Source organism: Oenanthe melanoleuca, chromosome 1, assembly GCF_029582105.1.
Source record: "Oenanthe melanoleuca isolate GR-GAL-2019-014 chromosome 1, OMel1.0, whole genome shotgun sequence".
NCBI classification, from domain to species: Eukaryota; Metazoa; Chordata; class Aves; order Passeriformes; family Muscicapidae; genus Oenanthe; species Oenanthe melanoleuca.
In genome coordinates this window covers 63,163,321-63,190,590 of record NC_079333.1, presented here as the reverse complement: position 1 = coordinate 63,190,590, position 27,270 = coordinate 63,163,321, and the positions used below count along the sequence as shown (strand labels likewise).

General features: G+C 34.6%; 1 protein-coding gene across 4 annotated transcripts in view; it reads left to right on the top strand.

Moving 5' to 3' along the window:
- Positions 1–27,270, top strand: part of DACH1 (dachshund family transcription factor 1) — a 349,840-nt gene that overhangs the window by 161,337 nt on the left and 161,233 nt on the right. For all 4 annotated transcript variants that reach the window (XM_056489604.1, XM_056489586.1, XM_056489614.1 and 1 more), the window contains exon 3: positions 20,099–20,260. In XM_056489604.1, the coding sequence (XP_056345579.1) occupies positions 20,099–20,260 (162 nt within the window). The remainder of the gene's footprint in view (positions 1–20,098; positions 20,261–27,270) is intronic.

Genomic DNA, 27,270 nt, shown 5'->3' with positions numbered 1-27,270 from the left:
AATCTAAGCAAGACTATTTGTTGTCATCCTGGGTACATCACTATTATAACATGACAAAAGAGTTTCCATTCCAGAGTTAATACCTCTGGTAGTGCATGCGTGCATGTGAACATGCTAATTCAGGTATCTCAGTACTATGCTCCACTAAATGAAATAAATAGGCCCATAATCAGCACTGAGTATCATCCCTGTAGGTTTGCTCAAGTGAGTGGAACTACATCTTCCTGAACGTGTTTTAGATTTTCTCTATGCTCTGATGAATTCATATTTTCAAGCTTTTCTATGCAGCAATGAACAGAACAGTGATGTGGTGGATATTATATGAAAGTGCCTGGGACATTTGTAGCTGTCCCGTTCTGCAGCTGATTTCTACCCCTAATTCAAGACATTGTGATAACTTTTGGGACCAATCACTGAATGTCTTGTTCAGTAGAGTTCCTGCTGATAACCCACTTACTGCTGATGTGGGCCAGATTGTGCCTGTAATCCAGCTGGAGAGTACTCAATTCTGGAGATGTTCTGCGTTTGTTAGCAATGTGTACTCTGGCATTAAATCTAGATTTTGATTAGAAGATGAGTATTTGTATTGTGAAATCAGTTTGCCTCCCTAATTTCATTTTAATAGGAAGTAGAACTGGGGGAAAAAATAACTGGCAAAATGTTTGACAAAAAACAGATAGAAGGTAGGAGAACTAGTAGCATTCAAAGTAGGTTTTATTCTGTTTGTCCATCAGGGTCTATTTTTAAAATATTGCTGTAAAAATAGAGTCCTTGAAAGGAAAAAGGACAGAAAGTGTGTTTAATTGAAATTGTTTTCTTCTTACAGAACAACACAAAGCATGTATCATCTTGAGACTTTATTTTTCTGAGTTTTTAATGACTAAAATTGTACCTAGAAATAAAATTCCAAAACAGCAGATTGATTACATTTCCATAGAAATGGCAGGCATACTGATAAATATCTTCATTATATTTTTGCTACCTGAGAAAATGATTTAATTTTTCCTAGCTTTAGTTGTGTAAGAAGTTAGCTATCAAGGAGGAGATTCATCTGCTAATATGTCTGAAATGTAGCTGTTGAAATCTTAACAAGTCATCTCCTTTCATAGCCAGTGGAAAGTAGCAGACATCTCTAGAAAGTGATGTATCTCAGTATGAAATAGGCCAACTTGAATCACCCTCTGGAAATGCCTGTGTCTCTTCATTGACTGTAGGCAACCTAGATGAAGAGTTTGGTCTGAATGATTAAATTTTAGAAGGTTAATTTAAAATTAGTTGAGCAAAGCTGCCAGTGTAGGTAAATTATTTTAAATATGTGGATGCAAAACTGTATCTGTTCATTGTCTGTTAAAATAATATATGGAAATTATTGGTGTGTTTTAAAGTATTTGATGAAGCTTAGTGTTCTCTGGATATAATAATAATAAAAAGAAATAGGGAAATATTTATTCTTTCCATTCACACAAGAAGTTGTATATCACACCTACATGCAATTTAGCAGGCAAACAAATCACATTTTAGCTAAGGACTAAAACTTCTGTTATACCTCTGGATTCACTGTGAATTTTGTCTGTTATTGGATTCTGGTAATTGTGTTCATGGCATAGCATGTACATACTTTAGTGCACTTAAAAGACTGATAAATCTCTCCAAACTGGTAAGTGCTGAATTCCATCTGCCCTTGCTAACTGCAATAGTTCCTCCTTAAAACTTCATCTTTAAATATCTTATTTGGTGCCATGTCTATTTTTTATAATGCTACATAGGAGAATTTTAATCTCAAAATTCATAATGTCCTGTAGTACTTTCAGCATGTTGAAACCCTGAGAGAAAGATCAGATTTGTCTAAGCTCTCTAATCGGTAATAGTTTTCCACATTTAATTTTATTTATTAAATATGGATGTAATTTTTCATATGATTATTGCAAAGAAAATGCTAATAATTCTAATATCCAGTTATACATGTTGAAAAGCATGAACATCTAGCCTGAATAGTGAACCAGGACACCTCAGTTATATTAAAAGTTTATGGTCCTTTTGTATTTAAGGTCTTTATTTTTCTGAGACACTAGAATAAATTTGATTGCTTATCTATTAGCGGGAGAACTTATATTCACTTTTATATAAGTAAGGATGTACCTTATAAGTCGTAAAGCCGCTCACATATATGTGATCATTTAGACTGTAGATTGCTTTTATTTTATTTTGTCAGTGTTGTGAGTCTCTTAATCCATATTTGCCTACTGCATTTCAAAAGGGAATCAAATTGGTTTTGTGGTGCATTAATGTTTTATGCAATATTCCATAGAGAACATTAAATCAAAATAAAAGAAAAAGGTTGACCTCTAACACTTACACCCATTTCTTATGTCAAACTGGAAGATGTTGAAAGCCTTATATGGTCGTAACCCTTCTATCTAACTGTGACCCTCCTTAACATTAAGCAGGTGACTCGATTAAACATAAATCAGGCATAAAATGCCCTGCATGAGGCAGCACAGTGAATCAAGCAAATTATCAAATGGCAAAACTCGTTCTGTGCTCTGGGCAATGTAAGCTGCCAGCACTTATACATCAAAACTTCACTCAGTGTAAGATTGATTTTATTTTATTTTGTTTATTTTAATTCCCTACAGCAAGCTGTGTTAGTTGTGTAAAATGCTGTCCGCATCATTACATTCCTAAGAAATGCTTTTCTTGTTTAGTAAAGGCCAGTTGCAATCTTAAGAAACATAATCTGTCTAAGACTAGATATGCTGCACTCTGTAGTGGGTTCTAGTAGGGTTGATATTTTGTGCAGTAATAGAAAACTTAAGCTTCTATGATTGTATAGATTTTTTTTTTTCTGTTTGTGTGTACACATACACTATCAACTTTATCAAAAATATGAGCACCAAAGGGATAATGTTGTAAAATTGAATCACCAGTAGCCATTGAAGATATTTTCCAGTTTCAGTAAAGATGCTGGGATTAAAGCGTGTAAGTCCAATCTTAAGGCAAGAATGAATTTTTATGTAAGATGATACATGTCTTCCTTTCACAGTTGCTTTTTATGCTGCCTTAAAACATGTCAAAATAATCCCCAGCAGAGGAGCCTAAAAGGATTGTCAGCTCTGTGGTTATGTAAATCGAATTGAGTGCTTTACAGCAGGTTAAGATTTTTATAACTCAGAAGTTGTTAACAGCCAGCTGGTTTGTATCTGTTTTTTATGGTTATTCTTGTCATAGGCAGCCTCCACAATTTTTAATTATATTTTATGGTATGTGTTTTCCCTCCTCTTGAATCCCACAGCCACTCTTTGCTTCAAAAGATATTTTCCACTGGGAAGAGGAGAAGCATTGCTCTGGGACTCCATCATTAGAAATACTGTTGTATAATTACCTCCTGGTAACAACAGAGGAGTCTGACTCTCCATTGCAGATCTTTAACTGGCTGTGCCAGGATGGAAATCTGTAGTATTCTGCACACCCTGATAGGCTGTGATGCCTGCAGCCCTTAACTCAGACTGTTGTCTTCTGCTTTTAAGGAACTGATTTACAGTTTTTATTGCATTCACAGTGCAAATTCCTCTTTGCTTCACACTTCAGGTTTGAATGCGTGCTTTGTACTTTGCACATTTATCGTATTCCATGTTCTGGATCACCACTTGTTTTTGTAACATATGTACTCACAAGCACCTTATTCTTCATTTTTGTTTAGTGACTGTAATAGTGATATTGGACAAACATAATATTTTCAATGTTTTTATAGCAGGGTAATTTCAAGAGTGCAGTCTGATTCCCATCTGGAGTAGAAATAATTTAACATATACTGAGCACTTTGTTGGAAAACAAAACATCATTCCTGACAGCCTGAAAAGCCAATGCCTTATTTTTTGTTAGACTCCAAGAAGTTATGAAATATTTAGTTCTGTATAACTGTGAAGACATCACCAGAAACTACATTCTTGAATGTTTTACAGCATTTTGTGAGTGTCTTCCCTCTGCCAAAGGAAACGGAGTGCTTGTTAATTGTCTTTAATGGTAGGTCCTCCTATTGAAACACCTCCTCTCCTTGCAGAAGTAATGATGTAAGAGCGAGAATCATAAATAATTGATCACACAGAGAAAGCTGTTTGTTAGATGGTTAAAGGACTGTTAAGCTTGTCAACCGTAAGATAACAAAAGGACTACTATAAGCCTGTTTTTAGGTGATGTTGAGAAAATTAACACTTGTTTTTAGTTAAAGTCTAAAATAGATACAGTCTCACTTGAAATGACTATTTTGAAAGTGCAAAGCAAATAATATATGCTTTTGTGTTGTATTCCAAGAATTGATTTGTGTAATCTAGTTTCATTATTTTAACAGACCGAAATCAATAGAAGTATTATCATCATACCTAATATATTCAGACAATATGGCTCTATAGATCTTCTTGTATTACACAATATTATATTTAAATTTGAATGTTAAGTGTTTATTCTGACCTACTTATGGTCTAATGCCCAATGTCAGCAGCTTCTGAACTTCAAATATTTCTCTCTACTGTGTTGGCTTCATATTAATTTCTAAAGCTACACTGGGGCATGCCATGTAACGTAACGTAATGATGCAGGATAAATATTTATTATCAGAATTAGCCTATATGGTAGGCTAATTAAAAAAAAAAAAATACAGTAGGAAATTAAACAAAACCTTTTAAATTTAGCTTTAAAATAACAAATTTACTGAAAATGAAGTTTGAATATAAGTAAAAATATACTGGTATTTGCAAAATACATTTTTCATATTTCTTTTAATTTCTTTTCCCCATATTAATCCATTTAATAGTTAAGAATGAAGGTGAAAAAAATAATGGCAACAAAAATAAAGAAGATTCTCCTTAAAATGCATAAGATAAGGTGCAATTAGTGCAGAACAGGAAAGCATATACTGAAAGTGCAAGATATATATTATATTGCTTTTAAAAAGCACATTGTACATAGATACATAGTATATAATTTCAAAAGATCACCAAAACCTCCAGGAAATCTCACAGCTTTTATATTTAGCAGATTAGGTGCATACAAAGTGTTTCATGTTTTAGGAATTAGAGGACTGCAGCCACAGTTCTTGGCTTCACCTTGCCACTTACCCCAGGCAGAACTGCCAGTATTTGCCAACCGTGACCCGCAAAAGTAATCATCATTTCTTTCTTCTCTAGGGCTGTTGAGGATAGTGTCTGCTGTTTAATGATATCTTTCTGTTCAGGGTTCCAAAATATATCTACAAATGACACCCTGGAAATTAGAACTAATGTACTGAAATTTTAATTGCTTCTTGTAGCCATACCATAACAATTTGAAATAGAAATAGTTATGTATTGGATTAACTATTTTTAAAGCAGCACTTGAACCTGCCCTAAAGTCTGTGTTTGACTACCAATTAAATTCTGAGACAATGAGAAGATACCTCCATATTTCAGTAAGGCAGTAGTATGTCAAAGAAGATACTCTTAGGATGGCATGCAGTATGTGACCTTCTTGGAACAATTAATTTGAACAAATGAAATAACACAGTTTTGACTTAGACTTAATTGCAAAGTTTACATAGTTGTAAGATATTATGCATGAAGGTATTCTAGAGGAGCAAAATCTATGCCAGACTTCACTGATCCAATGTAGCTGGAAAAATGCATTGAGAGCTGAAGAGGCTGTTGACCACATCAGGCTTTAATTCATTAATTTATGCTGGATGGACCTCTTCATGAGAATTTTCCCCAGTGTTATTACTTCTCTGTTGAAAATAACATTGATTTTCTCTTTCATGTGTGTACACTTTTGGGAAACTAAGTTGAGAATATGCTTTTATGAAGCTCTCTACTTGAAATTAATGTAGTGGTAAAGAATTAAGCATTATCCCACTGTATCCTTGAACAGGTAACCTGATGTAATGGTTCTTAAATATACACCTGATTTTTTTTGTCTGTAAAGGATGGAAAGATTATTATATGTTCATATTGTTCCTTTTTCTTTTCAGACCATTAAAAAAAATCTGACGGCTTTACGGCACAATTAGATTAGAAGTGTATTTTTTAATCCTTAATATCCTGTTTTTCAGAATACAACTTCCTTTACAGTCAACAAAAAAAAACAGCTAGTCACATTTTACAAACATAAGGTAAAATCATTATTTTCCTTCTTGAGATTCTCAGCGATTTAGGAAGAGCACATTTAACACTTAACTAGCTCAGGTAACAACAAAAGGATGGACATTTTTTTAATTTTAATTTTAATAAAGCCTTAAGTATCTTTTATGGAATTAAGACTTTTTTGACAAATTACCAGAAATCGAAGAGTGTTTTAATTGTTTTAAATTTCTAATCTATTGATCTTATGCCCTCCCTGCTTCAGGGTTTGAATTGACCATATGCTAACTTGAAATTCAAGTTGGTAAAAACCTTGTATCTGTTAATTTGATGGTTTTGAGAAAAGCACCACATCTAAACTAATAAAAATATTTGTTTCCTGTTCTTTCTTAGTGTCTCCCAGACTCAAAAATGTTTTGTGGCCTTTTAAGATGCGTGGTAAAACTGAAAGTAATGTTTCATCTTCATAGTTCCTTTGTGGATTTTTATCAATGTACACTTTTTACTGTACTGCTGCCCTCAATTCTTAGGCAAATCTACCTTGCATTTATGGACTTTGTTTGACTATAGATTTAGAACAAGGACTAGAAACAGTATTAATGCATGTTTGGCACTTTCTTTATTTTTAAAGCTTTTTCCAACTCTTGACTGATTTGTATTGATAATCCTGTAGAATAAGGAATTGTTATCTCCATCTAATAGGTAAAGGGGAATAAATATAAAATGTAGATGACATCTGATACTTTCTGGTAATCTCAGAATTAAAATTCAAGGGCTTCTAATTTCTTCTTCTGGTGGTATTTTTAACTAAAAGGGTGAACAAAGTAATTCAGGTATAATTCAGATACTTTCTTTCAGTGTCTCTTCAGATTCTTCTTGCTACCACTTAAGGATTTCTGTAGAAGATATGCTTGGCACATATGGTTAAGCATAGGTCTTGTAGGTGTGGGGTTATGATCTTTTTGGATCTAATTTGCTACTAACTGAAGATAAATGATAAGAAAATGACAAACAGGAAACTCAGGCCATCAGCAGTCTAACCAAGCAACTGACCTAGGGGCATTTCTAGAGCTGCCAAAGTAACTGTTCATATAATCTCTCAAAAAGCACAATCCTACTGTTGGAAAAAATATCTTCCATAATTTGCATCTGGGCATATAATATGAATACATAGAATGAGAAAAGAAAGGTAATACAAGGTGAGGTTCACTGTGCTAATGACATTCTGTGGTTATAAATTGCTTTTGTAAATACTTGTGTGAAGCACTGTGTTAGTGGAGGACTGATTTGGGGAGACACAGCACAAAAGTAGGAACTTTGAAAAGGACTGTCCTGGACATGGACTAAAGCTTATTTTTTTCTTTATATGGTGGCTTGAAGTAAAAATGTTCATTACCATATTTCTTTAAAAAAAAAAACGCTTAAGATTAAGGCGAGCTGATGCTGCAGTCGGATTCCATCACCCTCTCAGTTTAAAATTTCTTCCTACTACCTAATTTACACCTACCCTCTCTAGCTTAATTCAATTAACCCCTGTCCTATCACCATGTGCCCTTGTAAAATGTCCCTCTTCAGCTTTCTTGTAACCCCTTTAGTTACTGGAAGGTGCTGTAAGGTCTCCCTGGATTTTTCTCCAGGTTGAACAACTCCAACTCTCTCAGCCCGTTTTCACAGGAGAGGTGCTCCAGCCCTCTGATTGTGCTCATGACCCCTCTCTAGACTTGGTCCAGCAGGTCTGTGTCCTTCTTATGCTGTGGGCCCCAGCTGAACACAGGTCCAGCTGGGGTCTAGCAAGAATCACTTCCCTCAGCCTGATAGCCATGCTTCATTTGATGCAGCCCAGGATACAGTTGGATTTCTGGCAATCTGTTAGTTTGTGAGGAATGTCAACTGTTCATTTAGGAGACTGGAAATATGAATCCATCCAAAATTCCTGTATATCATCAACATAGTAGGAGGCAATCTTTTTTCCATGCACTGAAGCCATTTTATAACTGATTTTATATTTCATGCTCTTTGATATGAGGAATATCAATCACTTATGCTTGAATGGTAGCAGTTTGCAGTGAAAGTAGAACATTTACTAATATTCACTGAAGTTTTCCTGCAATGTAAGCTTTCTTAGAAAAGAAACATGAGAATGGAAAAAATTACTTGTAAATATTTTTCTTCAAAAACATGGTCAGTTGAGGCAACACTATAGTGCCTTTTTTGAAATGTGTTAGCTGTAGTTGAGAAGAGCAGGATGTCAACAGCAAAGAAAGAAAAACGTAAATAGAACTGCATTTACACACAGAGGTTTGATCATGGTACTACCTGGTGCATATGTGAATGTCTCTGCCATCCTTATTTAATATTGTTGCTGGAAGGACAGAATTGTGTTGATTCATCTGCCTTTATTACATGAAACCTCAGTGTATACATATACATATATATATATATATATATACACACACACACACATTTAAATATGGTTAGTATGCAGTTTAGATGAAATACAATCCTCCTGTGGCCTGTTATCTCCATAAAAAATCTGTTTCAATAAATGGAGGAATTATTCTTTTTCAAGACTGGCAAAGAAATAGAGCATGTGACTAATACAACCAATTAGAGAACAGAGCAAACAAAGAAAGTTCTAGTAATGTCTCATAAACTTCTTAAGGTACTGGCAGACAAAAAATTTCCTTTATGTTATGGGCTGTTGCTACATCACAGAATTAAATTTATCAATAGATCTACATCCCTTTAAAAGCAATTCCTGTATTTTAACATGTCTCAAGTAGTGATTAAGAACTCAGTTTTAAAGAAACTCAGCAATCTAATATAAGAAATCATATCAAATCCAGTTATTTTCTTTCCTGTAAATTTTATGCATACCAAAGACATGTTTTCAGAGCTGATTATTCCTCTATTTGGAAAATGTCCACCAGTTCTTTGGGCTATGCAGTGACAAATATTGATTATAATCAATGTTTTATACTTGCAACCTTATTAGTTATCTGCATGTTTTCCAAAGTGACTGCAAGTCAACATTAGTATCAAATTATTAGAATGATGTTCTGATTTCTAAGATAAAGTAACAACAATGATCCTGTTCCATTTTTTTTCCAAATTATTATTACTATAAATTTTAGTCTCAGAGTCATTATGTTGAAGACCAGTAATATCTAAAAAATACGAAATACATGTACACTATATGTATTTTTTTTTAAATAAATTATTTTGAATGTTGATACTTTCATTGTTATGTATTGAGGTTACATCTTGTAGTTGATTAGATTACTTGTAGTTGGGGTAAAAATAGTGAGTTATTATCCAGATACTAATTAAATTTTTGCCAGTTATTTCTATTACTCACTCTGTGCTAAATGTGCAGTCCATCTTGCTAATCTGAATATCAGATACGTCTAAAACTTGGAATTTAACAATGATCAGAAAGAAGGTCATAACCCAGAGGGAGGAGAAATTAGAAAACACACACCCCATTTTGCACTTGTGTGAGTGTTGAGAAGGTGGAGAAAAGTGATTTCCAGTAACAGATACATTTGTGGAAATGTTGATACTCTGTTCATTAATGGATGAAGAAAAGATTAATTAAATTACGTGCTGCAAATTGTAATCTAGTTCTCCTTACAAAATATGGAATCTGTGAAATAGTGGTTGTCATCATATTTTGTCTTTTTGTGGACGCTACCAAGTTGAGAGGATTGTGGTAACCTAAAGCTTTTTCTTTCATAAAGTATTGCTAGCAATGGACATATAATGTCTCCTTTGAGTAGCATATCATGAGGATTTCTCAGTTTTCTTCCAAAGAGAATTTTGGGGCTCTCTTATGCTTGCTTATTTGATGACCATTGAATATTTATTCATAAGGTGTTAGATAGTGGTACCAGTCAGTTGTTGGCTTCGAAGAATATGCCTTTCAGAAGGAATACATATGATCATATATGTAAATCTGAATTTACAAATGTCTGCCAGTCTTCATAATATAGAACTGCAATTATGCTAATATGGTAGGAACTGTAGAAAAACTACTGCATGTTTGTTTTTGTATTACAATCAAGTACAGTAATAATGTATCCATTATTAATAACACACTTTTCTTTTAACATCATTAACAGTCTTCAGATGTTTACTTTTTGTGTAGCAGGCAATTCTGAGATACAAAACAAAAGTATTCTGTTGAATGAAGTTCAGTTTTTAGTGAACTCTCTGTGTGTGAGAGAACTCCCTTGATTTTGGTCTTAAAATAAAAAATATTATGGAGTTATTAAGTTTGGAAAAGACCTCCAAGATCATCAAGTCCAACTTTTGACAAACACCACCGTGCCCACTAAACTGTGTCAAAAAAGTGCCACATCTACTCACTTTTTGAACACTTCAGGGATGGTGACTCCATCACTTGCCTGGAGAGCCTGTCCCAGTGCTTAACCACTCTTTCAGTGCATAAATTTGTCCTAACATCCATGCTTTGATGAAATGCTGGGGCACAAGTCCACATTGTGCCCCTGCTGTGCCAGAGTTTGTATTGGACATGCCACCCAAAACATTCATCTGATGCCTTGGTCAGCACCCAGGGTGCTACCTGAGGGACTTAGTGTTCTGTTACCTTGTGCAACAAGCAGAGCATAAAGGTGAGAGAGGACTGTCTGTGACAATTGACAGCCTTTTCATCTGAAAAAAGGACTACACAGTGTTACCTGTGAGTCATTATCACAGCTACTTTGTACCAGTATCACAGTTCTGCATCGCAGTACAAACTCTGCTATCACTGTGCTGTAAAAGTACATTTAGCCCCATGCCTTGCCTCTGGCACAGAATAATGCATAATGGATCTGACGAAACTTAAAAAAGAAAAGAAAAAAAAAAAAAAAGAGAAAAAAGAGCCCTAAAGCCACAGTGCAGCTCTTGAAGTTACAACACTTCTAGTGAATAAAAGAATGAAGAAGGAGAGAGGACTCTCCTGACCCTTACAGGTGAATTCTTTATATTCAGAAATGTGAAAATTCTCTTACTCAACTTGCTGTGTTAAAACAAGGGTACATATATATTGAAATAACCAGTGGATTTCTGGGACTTTTTTCCACCATTATATTGACTTCTGTCTTCCTAATGCTCGGCACAACCTGCTTGGTGCACTGCAAACAGAGAGAGATAATCATAGGATAGTTTTAGAATTTGTTAATGTATATTGAACTATAAATGTTTCTTTTTAGGGGCAAGAGGATTCAAAATAATCTGTACTTTAAAGCTAAATAAAACAGGATCAAAATAGTTCTTTAAAGACATTTTAGGGTTGTTTTAAATATGTGTAGTATATTTTAACTCCATTAAAGAACAATCCAATGGAAATTTTATTTAAAGTATCTTGAAATAGTAATTTATATTTTAGACATTTACTGCTCCAATCAGCAGTTTTGATAATATTTCATCTTAGCTAAAGCCCTGAATTCCATGCCTTTTTTATTCATGACTAGGAATAATGCTGTTTGCACTTCCTGAGGATGGCACAAGCCTGAAATAAGTCTGTAGCTGACTATTCTTGTGCACCAGAAGTGAGAATCAAATCTTTCTTTCTTTGGGCAAAAATGTTGCTTTTGGAGCAAAGCAGTATCCAGGCCACAAAGGCTTTGACAACACATTGGCTAAATATTAGTGGGCTGCTCCCTCATTGTGTGGACTCATGCAGAGAACAGGTCCCTCTGGGGGCACATCCATTCCACCCGAAGGCTGTCGAAGCTGAAATTGCACCATTGTGGTCCACAGCTAAAATCTCATCTTATTCTGATCTTGTTCTGGTGCCACATATGCTTATATACACGGATAAGTTAAATTTCACTCAGATGATCAGGCACATGGACTGCAGTGGGTCTATGGGAAAGAATTTGGCAGTTCTGTTTGTAAGGCTGAGTTTGGAAGTTGTAGGGTGAACACTTCCACGTGGCCATCAGACTGCCTCAGCAGTGTTTAGATATTAGTTTAATCAAAGAACTGTGTGCCATTACCCCAGGATCTGTGTCAAGCTGTGGATTAGGTTTATAAAAAAAAACTACAAAAGCTCCTGCTGGTTGAAAGATTATGAGTATTTAGCTACATTACTGCTGTTACAGGCATGAACAGGTCTTTTCAGTATTTCTGAATTGTAGCACTGTTACAATTAATTACTTGTGTCCATCTAGTTATAAATTAGACTAAAGTTAAAGGCTAAGGTTTTTTAAAATACTACTGGTCATCTTATTGTATTTTGACTGTATAACATAAACTGTAATACACTTCTCTAAACTGGTCCCAAAGAGTGTGTCAATAAAAGACATTGTAGTTAGTAAAATGGAGGAACATTAAATGAAGAAAATTCACAGAGCACCAATAACCACCAGTAACTGCCATTATGTTAAACCTTTTAATTTCTTCTAACAGCAAGAATAGTATTGTGAGAACATGAGATAATACACATGAAAAGAAAAGAACTTCTATTTGTAAAAAGTGCAGGGTTGTTCCCATAGTTTTCAGTTGAAAGTTGTTCCCATAATAAGTCATTCTATTAAAGAAGAGCCATTATTGCACTCTAGCAATGCAAATGTAAAACAGAAAGTCTTTCAGGAGCCAACCATCATTGTTAGCATAATATATTGTCAGTATATATATATTTTGCCTTCCCACATTTATTTTTCTTTTTTTCTTCTTTATTTTTTGGAACTGCATGCTATTCAGTTAAGAAGATTGTGGATCAGGATTTGACACTTAAGGAAAAGTATTTTTTTATATTGTTCAAAGCTGACCTCTGCTTTTAAAAGGCTTGATCTGCACTTTTTCATCTGTTTAGAAGCATACATTTTTGGTTAAGAAATTGAAGACAATCTCTTTGTCTTTTTCCTAAGCTGGGAAGGTTGAGATAAAAAAGAATGCCTGCTTTAAAAGTCACACATGGCTGTAATTTAAGATTTTTTTTTACCTCATTGTCCATAACAGTTGAAAGAAACCTTCAATGAAAGTTTATTAACTAGGCCAATGCCTGAGGCAATAAAGGTTCATTTATTACCAGTTTCTTGGCTGTTTTTCTTCTTCTATTTTTCCGTTAAACTCATAGCGTAAGATAATACTTCACAAAATTAAACCTTTGACCTTCTGTGGAGTTAAGTCGCCTTTGATTAGATAAAGTAACAATTTATGGTCCAGCATGAGGTTGCACATGAAATGAATAATGCAACAGAGTGAATGAGAACTGAGAATCTATTGCTTTTGAAAAGATGACTGTTGTTTAGGAAAGAATGTTCTCTCTTAATTGTATTGTATTGTTGCTGTGTGCATTCCAGTAGGATTTTAAACTGTTGCTGAAAACTGCAGTATAGCCAGGTAGTTATGCAACATACATTGTTTAATTTTGTCACAATTGCACCAAGCCAATAATAAATTCACAGATTACAAAACCCCATGAAGCTGTAACAGTTAGTAATTTGTTGTGGTATTTGAAATGCACTTTTTCACTTTTTAATCTTCACTTTTTACTCTTCAGTATAAAGTAATACATCCACTAGAAAGAATAACTTCATGGAATTTAAGTCAATCAGTTCCGTAAATGGCAAATATTAGTGATAAAATAATTTCATTTACATATTTTTTTAAGCACTGTTTGACTTGCTAGTCAATCTATTTCAAAAACTGCAGCGTTAATAGAACAAAAGGACACTGCTGTTTTCTACATCAATGTTTTATTTCTGCAACTATGTAATTAATTGGGGAGACACATCTTAACCAGAAAGGTTTTTAGGTTCGAATATTGCTGTGGAAATTTAGCTCTTTTGCTTGTTTATCTTAAATGCTATATCCAGGCCTCAAAATTCATATTACAAGTTAGGACTAGTTACAGGGAAAAGGTCTGATTAGACTGATGAACAACAGATGGTTTGAGCTTCACGTACACTAGTTTTCTCCCAGTGCAAGACTGTCAGTTTCAGTTTAGTTATACCAGTCTAAAACATAGATGATTTTTTCCTAGTATTCCTTCTCTAACAGTATTTAAAGTGCGAGGTTGTTTTTTTTTTGTTTTGTTTTGTTTTGTTTTGTTTTGTTCCATTTGTATGATACCTTTAATAGTAGGCATTTAAGAGATACTAAAAAATTATCTAGATGAGCAGTTTATGCTGAACATTCTAGTTCATCAAGAAAATACAGCTGGGGGGACCAGACAAGAATTTTTTTTTATTATCTCAAACTAACATGTAATGAAATTTTTAGGGTATACCAAGTTTGTTGTATTGGATCAATCCAGATAGCTTAGCAGAAATAAGGTTTCTGGATAACTGTGAGATTCTGGACATACATTATATATAAAGAATTCTTCTAGTGAAACTCACTATATTTTAGCAGAACATTATGGTGAAGTTCTCTTTTCTGCAATCCAGTCTATGTAATCAGACCTCTGTCCTCCTGCAGATTGCTTTCTCCTTCTTGTTTTATGTATCACGCTATATAAAACACCCATTAGATCAGAGACTAAGGTTAGGGTCCTATTTCATTTGAAATAACTAGGCAGCAGCCTAACAAGCTACCAAAAACTTGTACCTGTACTGCTGAAACCCGTGAAACCAGTCAATAACCTGCAGTGTTTGGGGTCAGGTCCTAGAAGGTAACCCTGCCTTTCTTTCTGAGGCAATTTTTTTTCAGATTTTAGTAGGAATTTTGCCAAAGTAAGAACCACAGTATGAAATCTGGTATTAAATCAAGAAAGGGCTTGAATTATTTTCAAGTTGGTGCTGTTGAAATAAATTAGAAGAGAAAGGATTAAGCATTAATTTGAAATAATGAAAGGAGTTCTTTCAGAATTGAGATGAGATTTGGAGCTCCTCCCATGCAGTGAGTAAAGGATTTCTGCAGAATGAAGTTTCCATCAAATAAATGAAATTAAATGTAACACACTGACAGTTGTATTTTGGTTTTCTACCTGTTCTGTGATGACAAAGGTAAAGTTTCTTGAAAATGCTGCAAAAGTCCTAAAGGAGCATGTATAAGTACATGTATGTTACTGAATTTTATAAGTACCAGTAAATATATATAAAATAAAATATAAATGAAGCTAATAGTTGTATTTAGGAAATTATCGGTATAACTATTAGGAATTGTTATTTCTCTTAGACATAATTATGTGAAGGAAGTTAAAAGTGAATTAAGATCAATTATTTAAATAATTCTGTAATTTGTCCCAGGATGAAGTTTAGGCATGCAGTTAAAAAATGTGTGTTTTGAAACATATTCAAAGCTGAAAAAGTTTCACTCACAAGTGAATTTTGCTTCACAATTAGGGTGCATTGTAAGCTGCTCACCCCATCAAAACTCAAAGTTTTAAGAGCTTTCTCTTCGGGCAGGCAGGCAATACTATTTGTTGGAAGGCAGAAATCCTGGATGTGATTTAGTGCCCACCAGTAATTTGTATACATTTTGAAAATCTGTCATGTTGTATGACAGCTCTCTCAGGGACTTCACTTTTAAAACAGAATTGTTTTCTGAAGATGCTGTGTTTTTTTGTCATTGTTTTCCGTTTCGTTCACTCATTTTTCAGTGTTAGAGACCACACATACTGGGCATACTTCTGGTCTCATTCTCACCCACGAAATTCTGACTTCAGTAGAGTTGCACGGGTGTAAATTAGACTAGGACTTGGCAGGAGAAAGCTTATGATTATATTTGGCAGAGACAGCAGGCTGCAACTTTATTAACATAATTAACAGCTACAAACACACCCAACAGGCCAAAGTAATCTAGTGACAGAAGAGAGAAGGTCTTAGTAGGAAGGGATCCTTCGCGCTCTCTTTTGGTGTTCTGCTTCTTGTTCCTGAGTTCCTACTAAGGCTTGGCGAGCGTTCAATTGAGCTGTAATTCAAATTCATACGGCTCCTGCAAGACACCTTGAACAGACTTCTGCTGATGAGTCTATAGGAACTGTCAGCAATACGGAGATTACTTCAGAAGCGTGGTGCTTGAATCGAACTTTACTTTCTGATGTTTTGCTTTTTGAATTAAATTGTTGGACAAGATTAATTGCACGCAGTAAGAGATTTAAATGAATGGCTTTATAAAGCATTAAAGTTCTAAGTATGTCACATGGGAAAAAAGCTGTAAGGTTTAAATGAATAAATGTATTTAATGCATAAAATGTCTAGGCTAATTTTTTAATTCCTTTACTAACATATTGAAAAACCATACTTTATTCATCCATCTTAGTTATACTGCTGTGGTTGTGGTAATTTAATATTCCTGCTCTTTGCTAATCTTCTGGTTCAACAGAAGTAAACAATAGGTTTCATAAATTAAAAATACGCTTCTCAGAACATGCTTCTAAAGATAAAAAACAAGGCTGTAAACATTTATGACTGAAACAAACTAGATTGTTCAAATACTGCCATGATGTATCATGTATATCAATATGGCACTGATATCAGTTAGAATGCAAACAAGGTTTTAAATGATGTGCCCCTTCATTTCAGCTGGAGAATCCGCTTTACACCATCTGCCTATCAGATGGTTAGGAACCAGGACTGCGTATTAATGCCACATGTTCGATTTTCATTCCTCTTGTAATGGTTAGATTCATATTGCTAATAGCTGTGCATGAGCACTGTCGATGAAATTTGTGTGACGATGGAGTGATGAGATATTTATAAAGCTGCCTGTCTCACTGCATAATCAGCAGGAAGAATGCCAGACATAAACAACTTATCAATTTCAGAATATTAATGACAACTACCATTGACTTTAATCCACTGAATATTTTGGCCTGAATACTTTTTAACTGTTCAGATAAATATTTGTACAGAATTAAAAATTACCTACATGGCTGTTCAGTGTGATCCTTATTTCTTTCATTTCAGTTGACTTTGTAGGTTACATTTGGTTATCTCATTTTTGAAGATGACGTTTCTGTAGTGTAGAGAAATGTGCACCTTGGAAATTCCTTGGCTACTTATTGTAAGAGTAAATTGATATGAAATAATATTTACATCAAAAGGCTTTTTCAAAGAATTAATTTTTTAAAAATCCCAAGTGTTTCCCTGTGTGTACACTCATACTGTGATTTTAAAACTTGGTATTTTAAAATGTAAATATAGGTACATAGTAATGTATTAACTTTAGCTTATAATATATTTGCCTGCCTATGCTAGTGAGATAAGAAAGATAAGTTGGACCCAGTGCTGAAGTTCTGGGTTGTACCACACCCCGGTACACCACAGTGCACCACTGATTATAAAGCAAGTGGCTCTGATGACTGGCTTCAGGCCTCCCTTTGCCATTTGCTTTTCTGTATCATCACAGTCAGGTGATAGGAAAAGTAGCAGTAAAGGAGAAACTGTGCTGCAGGCTGGAATTGCTGTAAGGACCAGCATTAAGCTAGAATTCTGAGAATTCTGAGAATTCTGACCATTTCCCTCCTTACTTACCCGGTGCTTATACGAGACATGCACTTCAGATTTGTATGGTTTCTATTAATTGCTGTATATCAAAGGAATCATTTCAGTCACTTCTGTGATTGTATAAGAGAAGGAATGAAATTAATAGTTTAATTTCAACTTTTTGAAATTATCATTTTTTACCATAAGCATTATCTTGCAAAAATACACTACAGAACTAAGAAATTTGTATTTTAGTTTCTCAGTCCCCATCCAAAGAGATGCACCAAAGCATACTCTTTTTTTTGCAAATTTTGTAGCAAAAGAGAGTTTGAAGCAAAAGAGAGTTCTGCATCCAGATCATTATTCCAGTGAAACAAAATAATTTCAGGTTGTCTCACAAGCCCTATGTTCAGCATCTCGTTAGTATGTCATTTACCCCAATACTTAGAAGCACTTTAGAACTGCTGGTCTAAAAGTGCAGTCACAAACAAAAATTTGGGGCCTGGTGCTGTAGTCATTGAGTATAATGTACCAGAATATTCCTCCAAAGAACTGTTCTTTAAAAATGCTAGTTTTAGCTTTTCAGGGATGTATGCATGTATTAAAAAAGGAAGTATAGGTTATTGTGTTGTTTAATGAGCACCGGATGCAAACCAAAGTTCAGAGGTGCACCATCCCTTTTTCTGTGGCCAAATTTAGGAACCGTAACCAAATTTGTATAATGTATGGCTTCATATCCTTCCTCTAAGGTAAAAATACAATTGGAAGCAATCCATGTTATTGTCAATACCTTTTTAAGATCAGAACATGCCCAATTTGTTATAGTAGCAAAAGCTAAAATAAAAGTAAACCCTCATATATATTCACATTCTCATCTATTTTTGGCTTTTGGTACAACTTCTACCTGAAACAGCACTTTTGTAAAGAATATTGATCTGTAATTATCACTTGGTCAGTAATTCTCATTACACTTGGAGGTGTTAGAAGTCAGCCTGTGAGGAGGGTCAGAAGGCTGGAACCATTTGCTAATCTTTTATGTGGTCATGCAAAGCAATAAGGGAAAACTACCTTCAGTCAAGCAACAATATATTCAAAGGCACCTCTTATGCCACCTCATAGATTTCCTGATGTCTGCTCACCTTCTGTTTTTTCCCTGTTGGAATTTGCCTTCTGTCCCTCCCCAACACTAGCCAAAAACATGGCAAAAGTGAACTTGTTTTCCACGTAAGGAGTCAAAGGAGACAGCAAGAGACCCTGGGAAGCAATGGTGCTAGCAGTATTTACCTCAGTGGCCTGGGATTATTTGCTTATTTGGTCTTTCCTGCTAAATTGCACTCTTCCTATGCTAGACAGCAGCCTTAGAATAGCAAATTGTGGAGTTAGTTTCTCTTGAGATCCATAAGACACTTCACACCTCTCAGAGTAGCTGAAAATCAGATGAGCAGCACCTTTAAACTAATTACATAGAGTTTTTCAAGCCTTCTCCACATTTAGGGCAAGAATTGTGATTCAAAATGACTGAGGGTCTGTTCTCTTCATGTGGCATCATAACAGGCTGAGGACTGAGAGTGCATCAATGCATTAAACTTACCTGCTTTATTGCCTTCTCTTTTATATCTTAGGTTTAGCTCTCTATCTTTTCCATCTCTGCCCCCTCCATCAGCTGTGTGGGGCTCTTGTGAAGTTTTGACACTGGCTTCTCTCTGCTGCCACCCAGGCTGGGGCAGAGGGAGCTGGGTGGGCAGCAGCAGGGCTTGGGGACCACAGAATTACCCTGCCTCAGACAAGAGGGCAAAAACTGATGCCTGTGACTTTGATTAAAGGCTGCATCTAATTTTGCATTTTGAAGGCAGCTGGAGAACTGGACCAGTTCTCCAATTGCTCCTGACAAAGACAGTTCTTCCTGGGTTCTTGTAAATGGCTGGATGGCAGAAACTTGGTTTGGTAGGAAGAGCACTTGAGTTGCCTGTAGGTGGCTTTGGGGTTGGTATTAAATGGGTTAATAATTCCTCTTCTCATTGATAAATACTTTATTGCCTTCAAGTCTGGGTCTGGGGAGAGCAAAATAGCATTCTGCATTTTTTTTTCTAAAAATGCTTCCTAGAACAACTACATCTCCTTGCTGTTATGTATGAAATGAGAAATGTCTGAGTTCTATCGTCTGTTACTCATAAATAGAAATTATAGACCTGATTTTTCTGTTTTCTTTAGCATGTCTAACATTAGAGATCTAATGGAAATTTTTTCCCTAAGTATGGTTATGTACATACTGACCTATTCATACTCAGACACTCAGGACATCATTTTGAAGCTAAATTATATTTTTGACTGCATGTATTTGTAGCTGCATCTAGTTGTGATTCTATTATGAATGCACTAACTAGATACCAAGTTAAAGTTTAGATGAAAGTATAGGAGTACTTATCTAAATACAATGTGAAGCATTTTACTTGAAAAAGTTAATAGTTTTCAAACCCAACAAGAGAAATAGTACTCTGCAGTGCTCTCTGTTCTTATGTAACTAGCATGAAGGAATAATAGCAGTCCCTACAATAATGGAGACTCATAGAATAATGAATATTAAATTTTTTTCATACTTCTTTGCAGGTCTGACAGCAGCAGCTGCAGCAGCAGCAGCTGCCACCAATGCTGCCATAGCAGAAGCAATGAAAGTGAAAAAAATCAAATTGGAAGCTATGTCGAACTATCATGCAAATAATAACCAGCATGGAGCAGACTCTGAAAATGGAGATCTGAATTCAAGTGTTGGTAAGTTTCAGACATAGCATTATTATATGTCCATAATACTAAGATATTTTATTGAAATATTGACCTTTCTGAACTTCCTTCTGAAGTCCTTGATTTGGTGTAAAACATTGCATATTTGTTTTCCTTTTCTTAATGTTTTATTTTGTACCTGACCTTTACACCAGCGTTCAGTGTTGTTACTATTACAAAAACATTCTTTTCTTTGCAGGCTACTTTTGCAGACTCCAGTTAATATTTTCCATGAAAGAAAGTGGTTTGATTGCTTAGAGTTCATTTTTCAAAGTACAGGTGGAGTGACAGATGATGGTGTCAAAGTGAAATTTAACAATGTCTCCTGCTCAGTGTGCTGGGTATTGACTTTAGGTAATTCAGAACACAAGCTTGAAAGCAAAATATTTCATACTTTCATGTGCCCTGTGACAAAAGGAAAACATACATACACAATAAATTCTGCCATGCTCTGCAGTTCCTATCATATTTTATTTTAATAAACACGTTCTTAAAATGTAGTTAACATTTTTTTCCATTTTTTAAGCAGCCATCAGCAACTCTTGTTTATTTTCAAAAAAGAATTGTTTCAGTATACTTTTTTCATTTGTTTGGACTATTTGTTTTGCTAAAGCATACTTCAAAGCTAGGATAACTTTTTGTTGTTGTTGATTAAATCTTTAATCATCTGTGTGTGTCTGCTGTAAAATGTTTTGTTATGCCATTTCATTGTATTGGATCCTTTTATCATGTTGAGACAGTATTAACTCAGCAACAGAAATTCAATGACAGAGGTGCATTCAGAAGACTGCAGGGAAGATTGGTGTATACTAGAATAAAGTGGCCTCAGATAGGCTTTTTTGTTTTTATTTTGGCCCTTTGTCTAGTTTTTTTTGGTTTTTTTTTTTTTTTTTTTTTAGTTTTTCATCTTCTAAATATATTTGGAATGAATCTTAGAGGGTATGTACTAGCCTTAACATGAATAAATACATGCTTGTGAACAGTGTTTCTGTACAGTTCAGTAGGCATCAGTAGTATATTATTTAGAAATAATACGAATTGCAGTTCAAAGAACAGGTTCACCTGGGCACATACTATTGTAAATAGCAACAGTATGTATGCATTACTGCATAAGGAGATTATGTGATTGGTTTTGTTTTCCTTTTAAATAAAGGCTTTAAAGATACCTCTATGATGGTGAAGAAAATATTCTTAAATTGCATGTGAGTACTCAGGTATGCCAACATATGCAGTTGCTCGAATACAAGTGTAAAGATTGTTTCCTTGGAGAGAAAGCAAGAGAGGGTAGAGAGCAGGTGTTTTTGAAATCTGGGAGGAGGAGATAGGTACAAATGAGGTGGAAGGACCAGGTGGCCTTTAGCACACTGGGAGAAAAGTGAAGTAATGAGAAAGGGTGAGAAGTGTAAATACAAACTGAGAAGATAAAAGAGTACTAGAACTAGAAGCTAATTTAGATTTTTAGATTTAGATGAATCCATTCTGTGAAATAAAAAGTTCAAATACTGGTTTGTGGAGCTGCTATTCTGCTTGGCATTTCTAGTTATAAACCACATGTGCATCCATGGGGATGAAAAAGTTAACAGGTAATCAAAGCCATCTAAGCCATGCAGAGTATTTTTAGAAGAGTGGATAGAAGGAATATCTGAACTTCCTCTGAACAAAAAAGAAAAATATCTATTTTGAAATCCTTGTTTTAGGCACAATTTAGATAAGTAATATGCTTTTAGACAGCCTAATCATTTTCCCTATTTAAGAAAATACATTTTAGCTATTTTAGTAGGGCAAACTTAGTGAAGCAAGATTATTTATTGTCATTGTCAAAATTTCCTCTCAGCCCCTTAACTTACTTGTTAGCTTCAGTTAATTTCCCAATTTAACTGAATGAAGAATTGAGTTAATTTTGTTTAGAAAAAAATGGCTCTTCTGAGTAGAGTGAATAGCTTTCCAGTTGTCTCCATTCCATGAAGAATGGTTCTGAAAATACAGTTTTCTTGTCTGTGCATCTTGTCTTGAGCTGCACCCTTCATATGGAGGATTTCTCAAGCACAATTTGCTTTTATTTGTTTATTTTTATAGTGAATCCTGTCTAGTGTCCAGTGTTGGTCATGCATACAGAATCAGAGAGGTGACTCCTACTGCTACTAATGTCAGGATATTATTAGGTTCATGAAGAGTTAAGTTCTTTGTTTATTAGTTGCATTTTTGAAAATTAGCACACTGTATTATCTTGACAAGAACTCATATGTCAAAGGTGTTACTTTGTAGTAGGTGTGTACTCCTTCTTCAACTGCATTTTTTCAGGAATGTGTTCATTTATTTATGTATTTTTAAATAAATATTATTAAGTCCCTATATCATTAATGTTTTAAATTATTGCTTGCTAGGCAAAAATATGAAATATTACATTCCTGAATGTAGACAGGAGGAAAGAATAAAACAAAAGAAAACAGCCTGATTTTAGTTTACATTTTAAATTAGATTATGTGCCTGACCAAACTGAAAAGGAACATAAATGATCCAACCAGGCCAAAGCTTAACTGATTCATCTTAGCCCATATGTAGCAGGCATTATGGTGTGCATGGATCAATCACCCTGTGCTCCAATGCCTACATAAAGGCAGATAAATAAAATAAGGACCCTTATTTTATTTATTTTATGATATTGACTTTTCAGGTGTACTTCCAAATTGTCTTGCTTTCTGCTTTTAATCAAATGCTTAATGTGAATTATGGAAGTAATTCTTGTAGTCGAACGTTTATAATTATACAGAGCAGTACACAAATGTATTAACTTGGTCTTTTGAAGCAATGGCCAAAAGGTTAGTGAGTGAAGGGAGTTAAAGGAAGCCAGTGATACTAATAAGTAATTATTTTATATCTCTCAGTTTTGCTGGTAACCTTGAGCTTACATCCTCCCACTAGAATTATCATTTTAGAAGGGGGGGGTGTTAAAAAAAAAAAAAAAGAAATTACAGAGGAATCAGAGTGAGGTATTAGCTCACTGAGTAAAATATATGGCTGCAGCGCCTTTCTCCCCCATCCACAATCAATTGGATTCTTTTAGTTTAATATTTACTTGCTAAGATGAGATGCTAGTCTGCATGGTGATAAACAGTCTGCTACTGGCATCTGAAGGTGACCTGTCAGTTCATATGGACAAATCTCCTGCTTACTGAAATGTACAAAATAAATCATTAAAGCAGGCAGGTGCTCATTCCCAGATTTAAATCACCATAGATTTATGATTTGAATTAATGCTTCATTTGGTCATAGAAATAGATGCTGAGACAAATGATATGCAGTGGTTGGGGCTTCCATACTGTAGCCATCCTAATATTGATTACTGAGATGTCTTTGCAATCTCTTGTTTATATCAAGTACTGTCTTGTGACAGCTTGGCTGATATGAGCTACATTGCAGATAAGAAGGAAAAATGTCCTGGGTTCTTTTTAGTGGCAATTCTACATACAACATGCAGGGTAGATAAATTATTGGGGTTTTGTTTAAAAAATGAATTCCGTAGGGCAGCAGAGGAAAAAGAAAGATTATGCTGTATGTTGGGGATTTGCTTTTTTTTTGGTTTGATTTTTTTCTTTGTTTTGTTTTGTTCTGATTTTTTTTTTTTTTTTAATTAATTAAAGAATGAAAAGAAAGAATGGCAAGGTCAAATTGTAAATTTCACTGACGAGGTTCTACTCTGTCATATGAGCATCTTAGTGTGATATTAGGATCAGTTGTATGTTTACCATCCGATGCTCTGAAGCAATGGATAGGTAAAGCAGCTCAATCCTTTCCTCGCTGCTTAAGTACTTAGTGCCCTGCTGTCCTACTTCATTAACCTGCAACAGCAAAAGATAAAAGCCTTTGAAAAGAAATACTTTTTAAAAGCTATTTTTGTGAGCCAGAGTTTGCTATCTGTGACTTGGTAGGAAGTGAAGAACAGTCCGTATACTTTTGCTTCCCGAACATTTTCTATAATGAAAACACTATGCATACACTTTAGGGAATACTCAAAGGATTTGTTAAGACCTTTGCCACTTGCTAAAATATGACTCATAAAACTTGTAAACAACTATCAACAATAGTAAATTACTTGCTTAGTAGGAAATGAGTTCATATCTATTCAAAATGTGATCTCAAAACAGATGTCCCAAGAAAATGTCATTGTTTAAACTACATTCATACAAAAAAAAAATGCTATTATTTCTTTAAGGAAGTGAAGCAATCATGAAGACTTTGGTGTTCTTAATTTCTAAACACAGATAGGAAATACAAGGCAACATTTTACACTTGGCTAGCATGTTAATCCATAAACAACAACAAAATGTGTTGAAAATTAAGAGATTTTCTTGGCATGTTAGGTTTCCTCTTCATCTGCATTACTTTGCAATATTTAAAATTATGAGACAAATACAAGGCTTCCTGTGATGTGTTGTTCAAAAGTAACGCTTGCTTATATACTATTCTTTTTTTTCATCCAGAATCAGAGATAAAATGATTTAGGTGAAATTATTTTTTCTCCGGTGACCTTGCCCAATAATAGAACAGTACAAAATGCAGTAATTTCCTTTTTCTAAACACACATGTCTATTTTAAGAGAAAGAATTACTTTTATGGTTTCAGGAAAAAGTCTTGGAGACCTTGAAAAAGCAAATAAAAGGAAACAGAGAATGCAGGCCACTGAGCACAGCTCTGCAGTTGCACATCTGATTCTCTGCCTTGGCAATGTTAATGAACCTCAAATCCTCCCTATAATTAGATGAGGGAATTGCTTATATTTTCAAACAGATGATGCTGCTGTAATGAAACGATTGACAGGGAACTTGAAAGTGTCTACAGTAGTCATTTAGTTTCCGGGTTTTGGGTTTTGGGTTTTGGGCTTTTTTTTTCTTTTTTTTTTTTCCCCCTTCTTTTTTTTTTTTTTTTTTTTTTTTAAATGTGAAAGAAGATTGGCTGTAGATACAGGTCCTGGGAGAGGTAGTAATTTACACAGAATGCTATGACAGGTGTCTTTGTATAGCATGAAAATAAAATGGAAGACAGAGGAATGATGGGCAGGTATGGCAATTTTTTGGGAGGGGGTGTCCTGTGCTTATTCTGCCTGGGTTCTTTAAAAGGGGCCGAGACTCAAGAGATGGATCCGGATTGAGTGCACAGCTGTAACTGCTGATGAGCTAATTGCTCCTTATCTCTCAGCCCCATTCATCTTCATTTTTTACCAATTACTGAGAATTATCTGTGTTCTCAGTTGGATATGAGAGTTAATCCTTTTTGGTTAAGCTGGCAGTACTGTGAGCAGATTCCAAATCATAGGGTGAAAAAGCCAGAGCAAGCTTGTTCTCAAACTCTCTCCAGTTCAATGACAGTATCACTAGTTCATAAGAATTTTTCTATTGTTTAACAGATTAAATACAGATTTTTTTTTTATTTTTATACTACTATTAATATGTATTTTTCTCTTAGCATAAACTGAATGTATATATTCCTAGGTGGATGTGTTCCCTTTCTAGAAGCATTCACTTTCAAAAATGAAAATAAGATAAACATTAACTTCAGACCAGAGGGGCTCTTTGTGGAATGTCAGTGTTTATTGTATGATACATAGCACTTCTTTTAATGACAAGACTGTGCATGCAACTTTGACATGGTGGGACATAAGACAAATGCTTGTCAGTGACAGATACCTACTTTTGTAAATTTGTTTGAGATCTGTGGGTGAAAAGTGCTGTCTAGGTGCTTGCAAAAGCATAATCACACAGCCTTAAGGACAAATGTGCTATGTTGAGCACATCATATTTCAAGCTAAAGGAATGCTTTAAACCTGTGCTTTGGGAACACACAGAACACCAGAAACAGATAATTTAGTTATAATCAGGTCACTAAGCTTTTTTCTAGAATTTTGCTTGTCATGGGAAAAAAAATCTTGCATCTTATAGCTAAGATGTAATGTTTGTCTGTCAACCAAGTATATAATTTCTCCATATCTGCTTCCGTAGCCTTTAATTGTGATAGTTAAATTTGCTGAACAAGGCAATGAGCTGGTTGTTATGATCTGAGCATCAGTTAGTAAATTAGGAGAATTATTAGCAAAGATTCAGCATTTCATGTTGGAAGGTCAGTTGTGCTATAACAGTTCCCTCATCTAGATTAAATCTTCACTGTGAAGTTCATTGAAACAAATGTAGACATTTGCATCTGAGTCACCTTAGACTCAACAGACAGCAATAGGCTGTTGTAGGGGTGATCCATCTCATCCTAAAGTAGATTGAAAAAGTAGATCAGATAAATTGCACCTTACAAGTGCTTAGTCATGCGACTACTGAGTTGTAGTTACATAAAGAAAGTTAAATGAATGGATCTCACTCTCAATGCATGCAATTAATATTTTCTGGAATAAGATTTGAAGATTTGAAGGAGGTAACAGGTCCTTTCCAAGACAGTGATACAGTTATGACAAAATAGTGCTTGAGGCACAATGAAATAGAAAAGAAAAATAAATAAATCTACTCTTCAGAAACCACAGGTGAAAAGTTTAGCTATTCACACAGAAAACTATTTAGATATAAATATACTCACAAGTTTTTCTGATTGTATAGGTATATTGTTTCTGAAAAGAATGATTTTACCTACCTGAAGCATACTAGAGAGCAAGGCTTCTAAAACTGCAGAAGCAAAAGCTTCTGGTGTGACATTTATGGTTTGGGCTTGCAATGCAGCTGTATTGAGTTCATGGAAAAATCTAAATTAATAAGTCTATCTTGTCAGCGAGATAAAAAAAAAAGGCTATTTATATTGTTTGATCACATTTACTTTCTTTCCTGTTCCATGCAAGATAATCCTAATTGGATAAATAGTTGGATAATTTAATCTCCAAAGTGATTTATTTTCAAAATGCATACTGTATTGTTATAGCCATTTTTTCTTTTTATTAGTGCTTTATTAGTATGAAACTAATGAAATTGTTAAGCTTTCATTCAGTTTTGTTTCATTGTTAGTTGTTA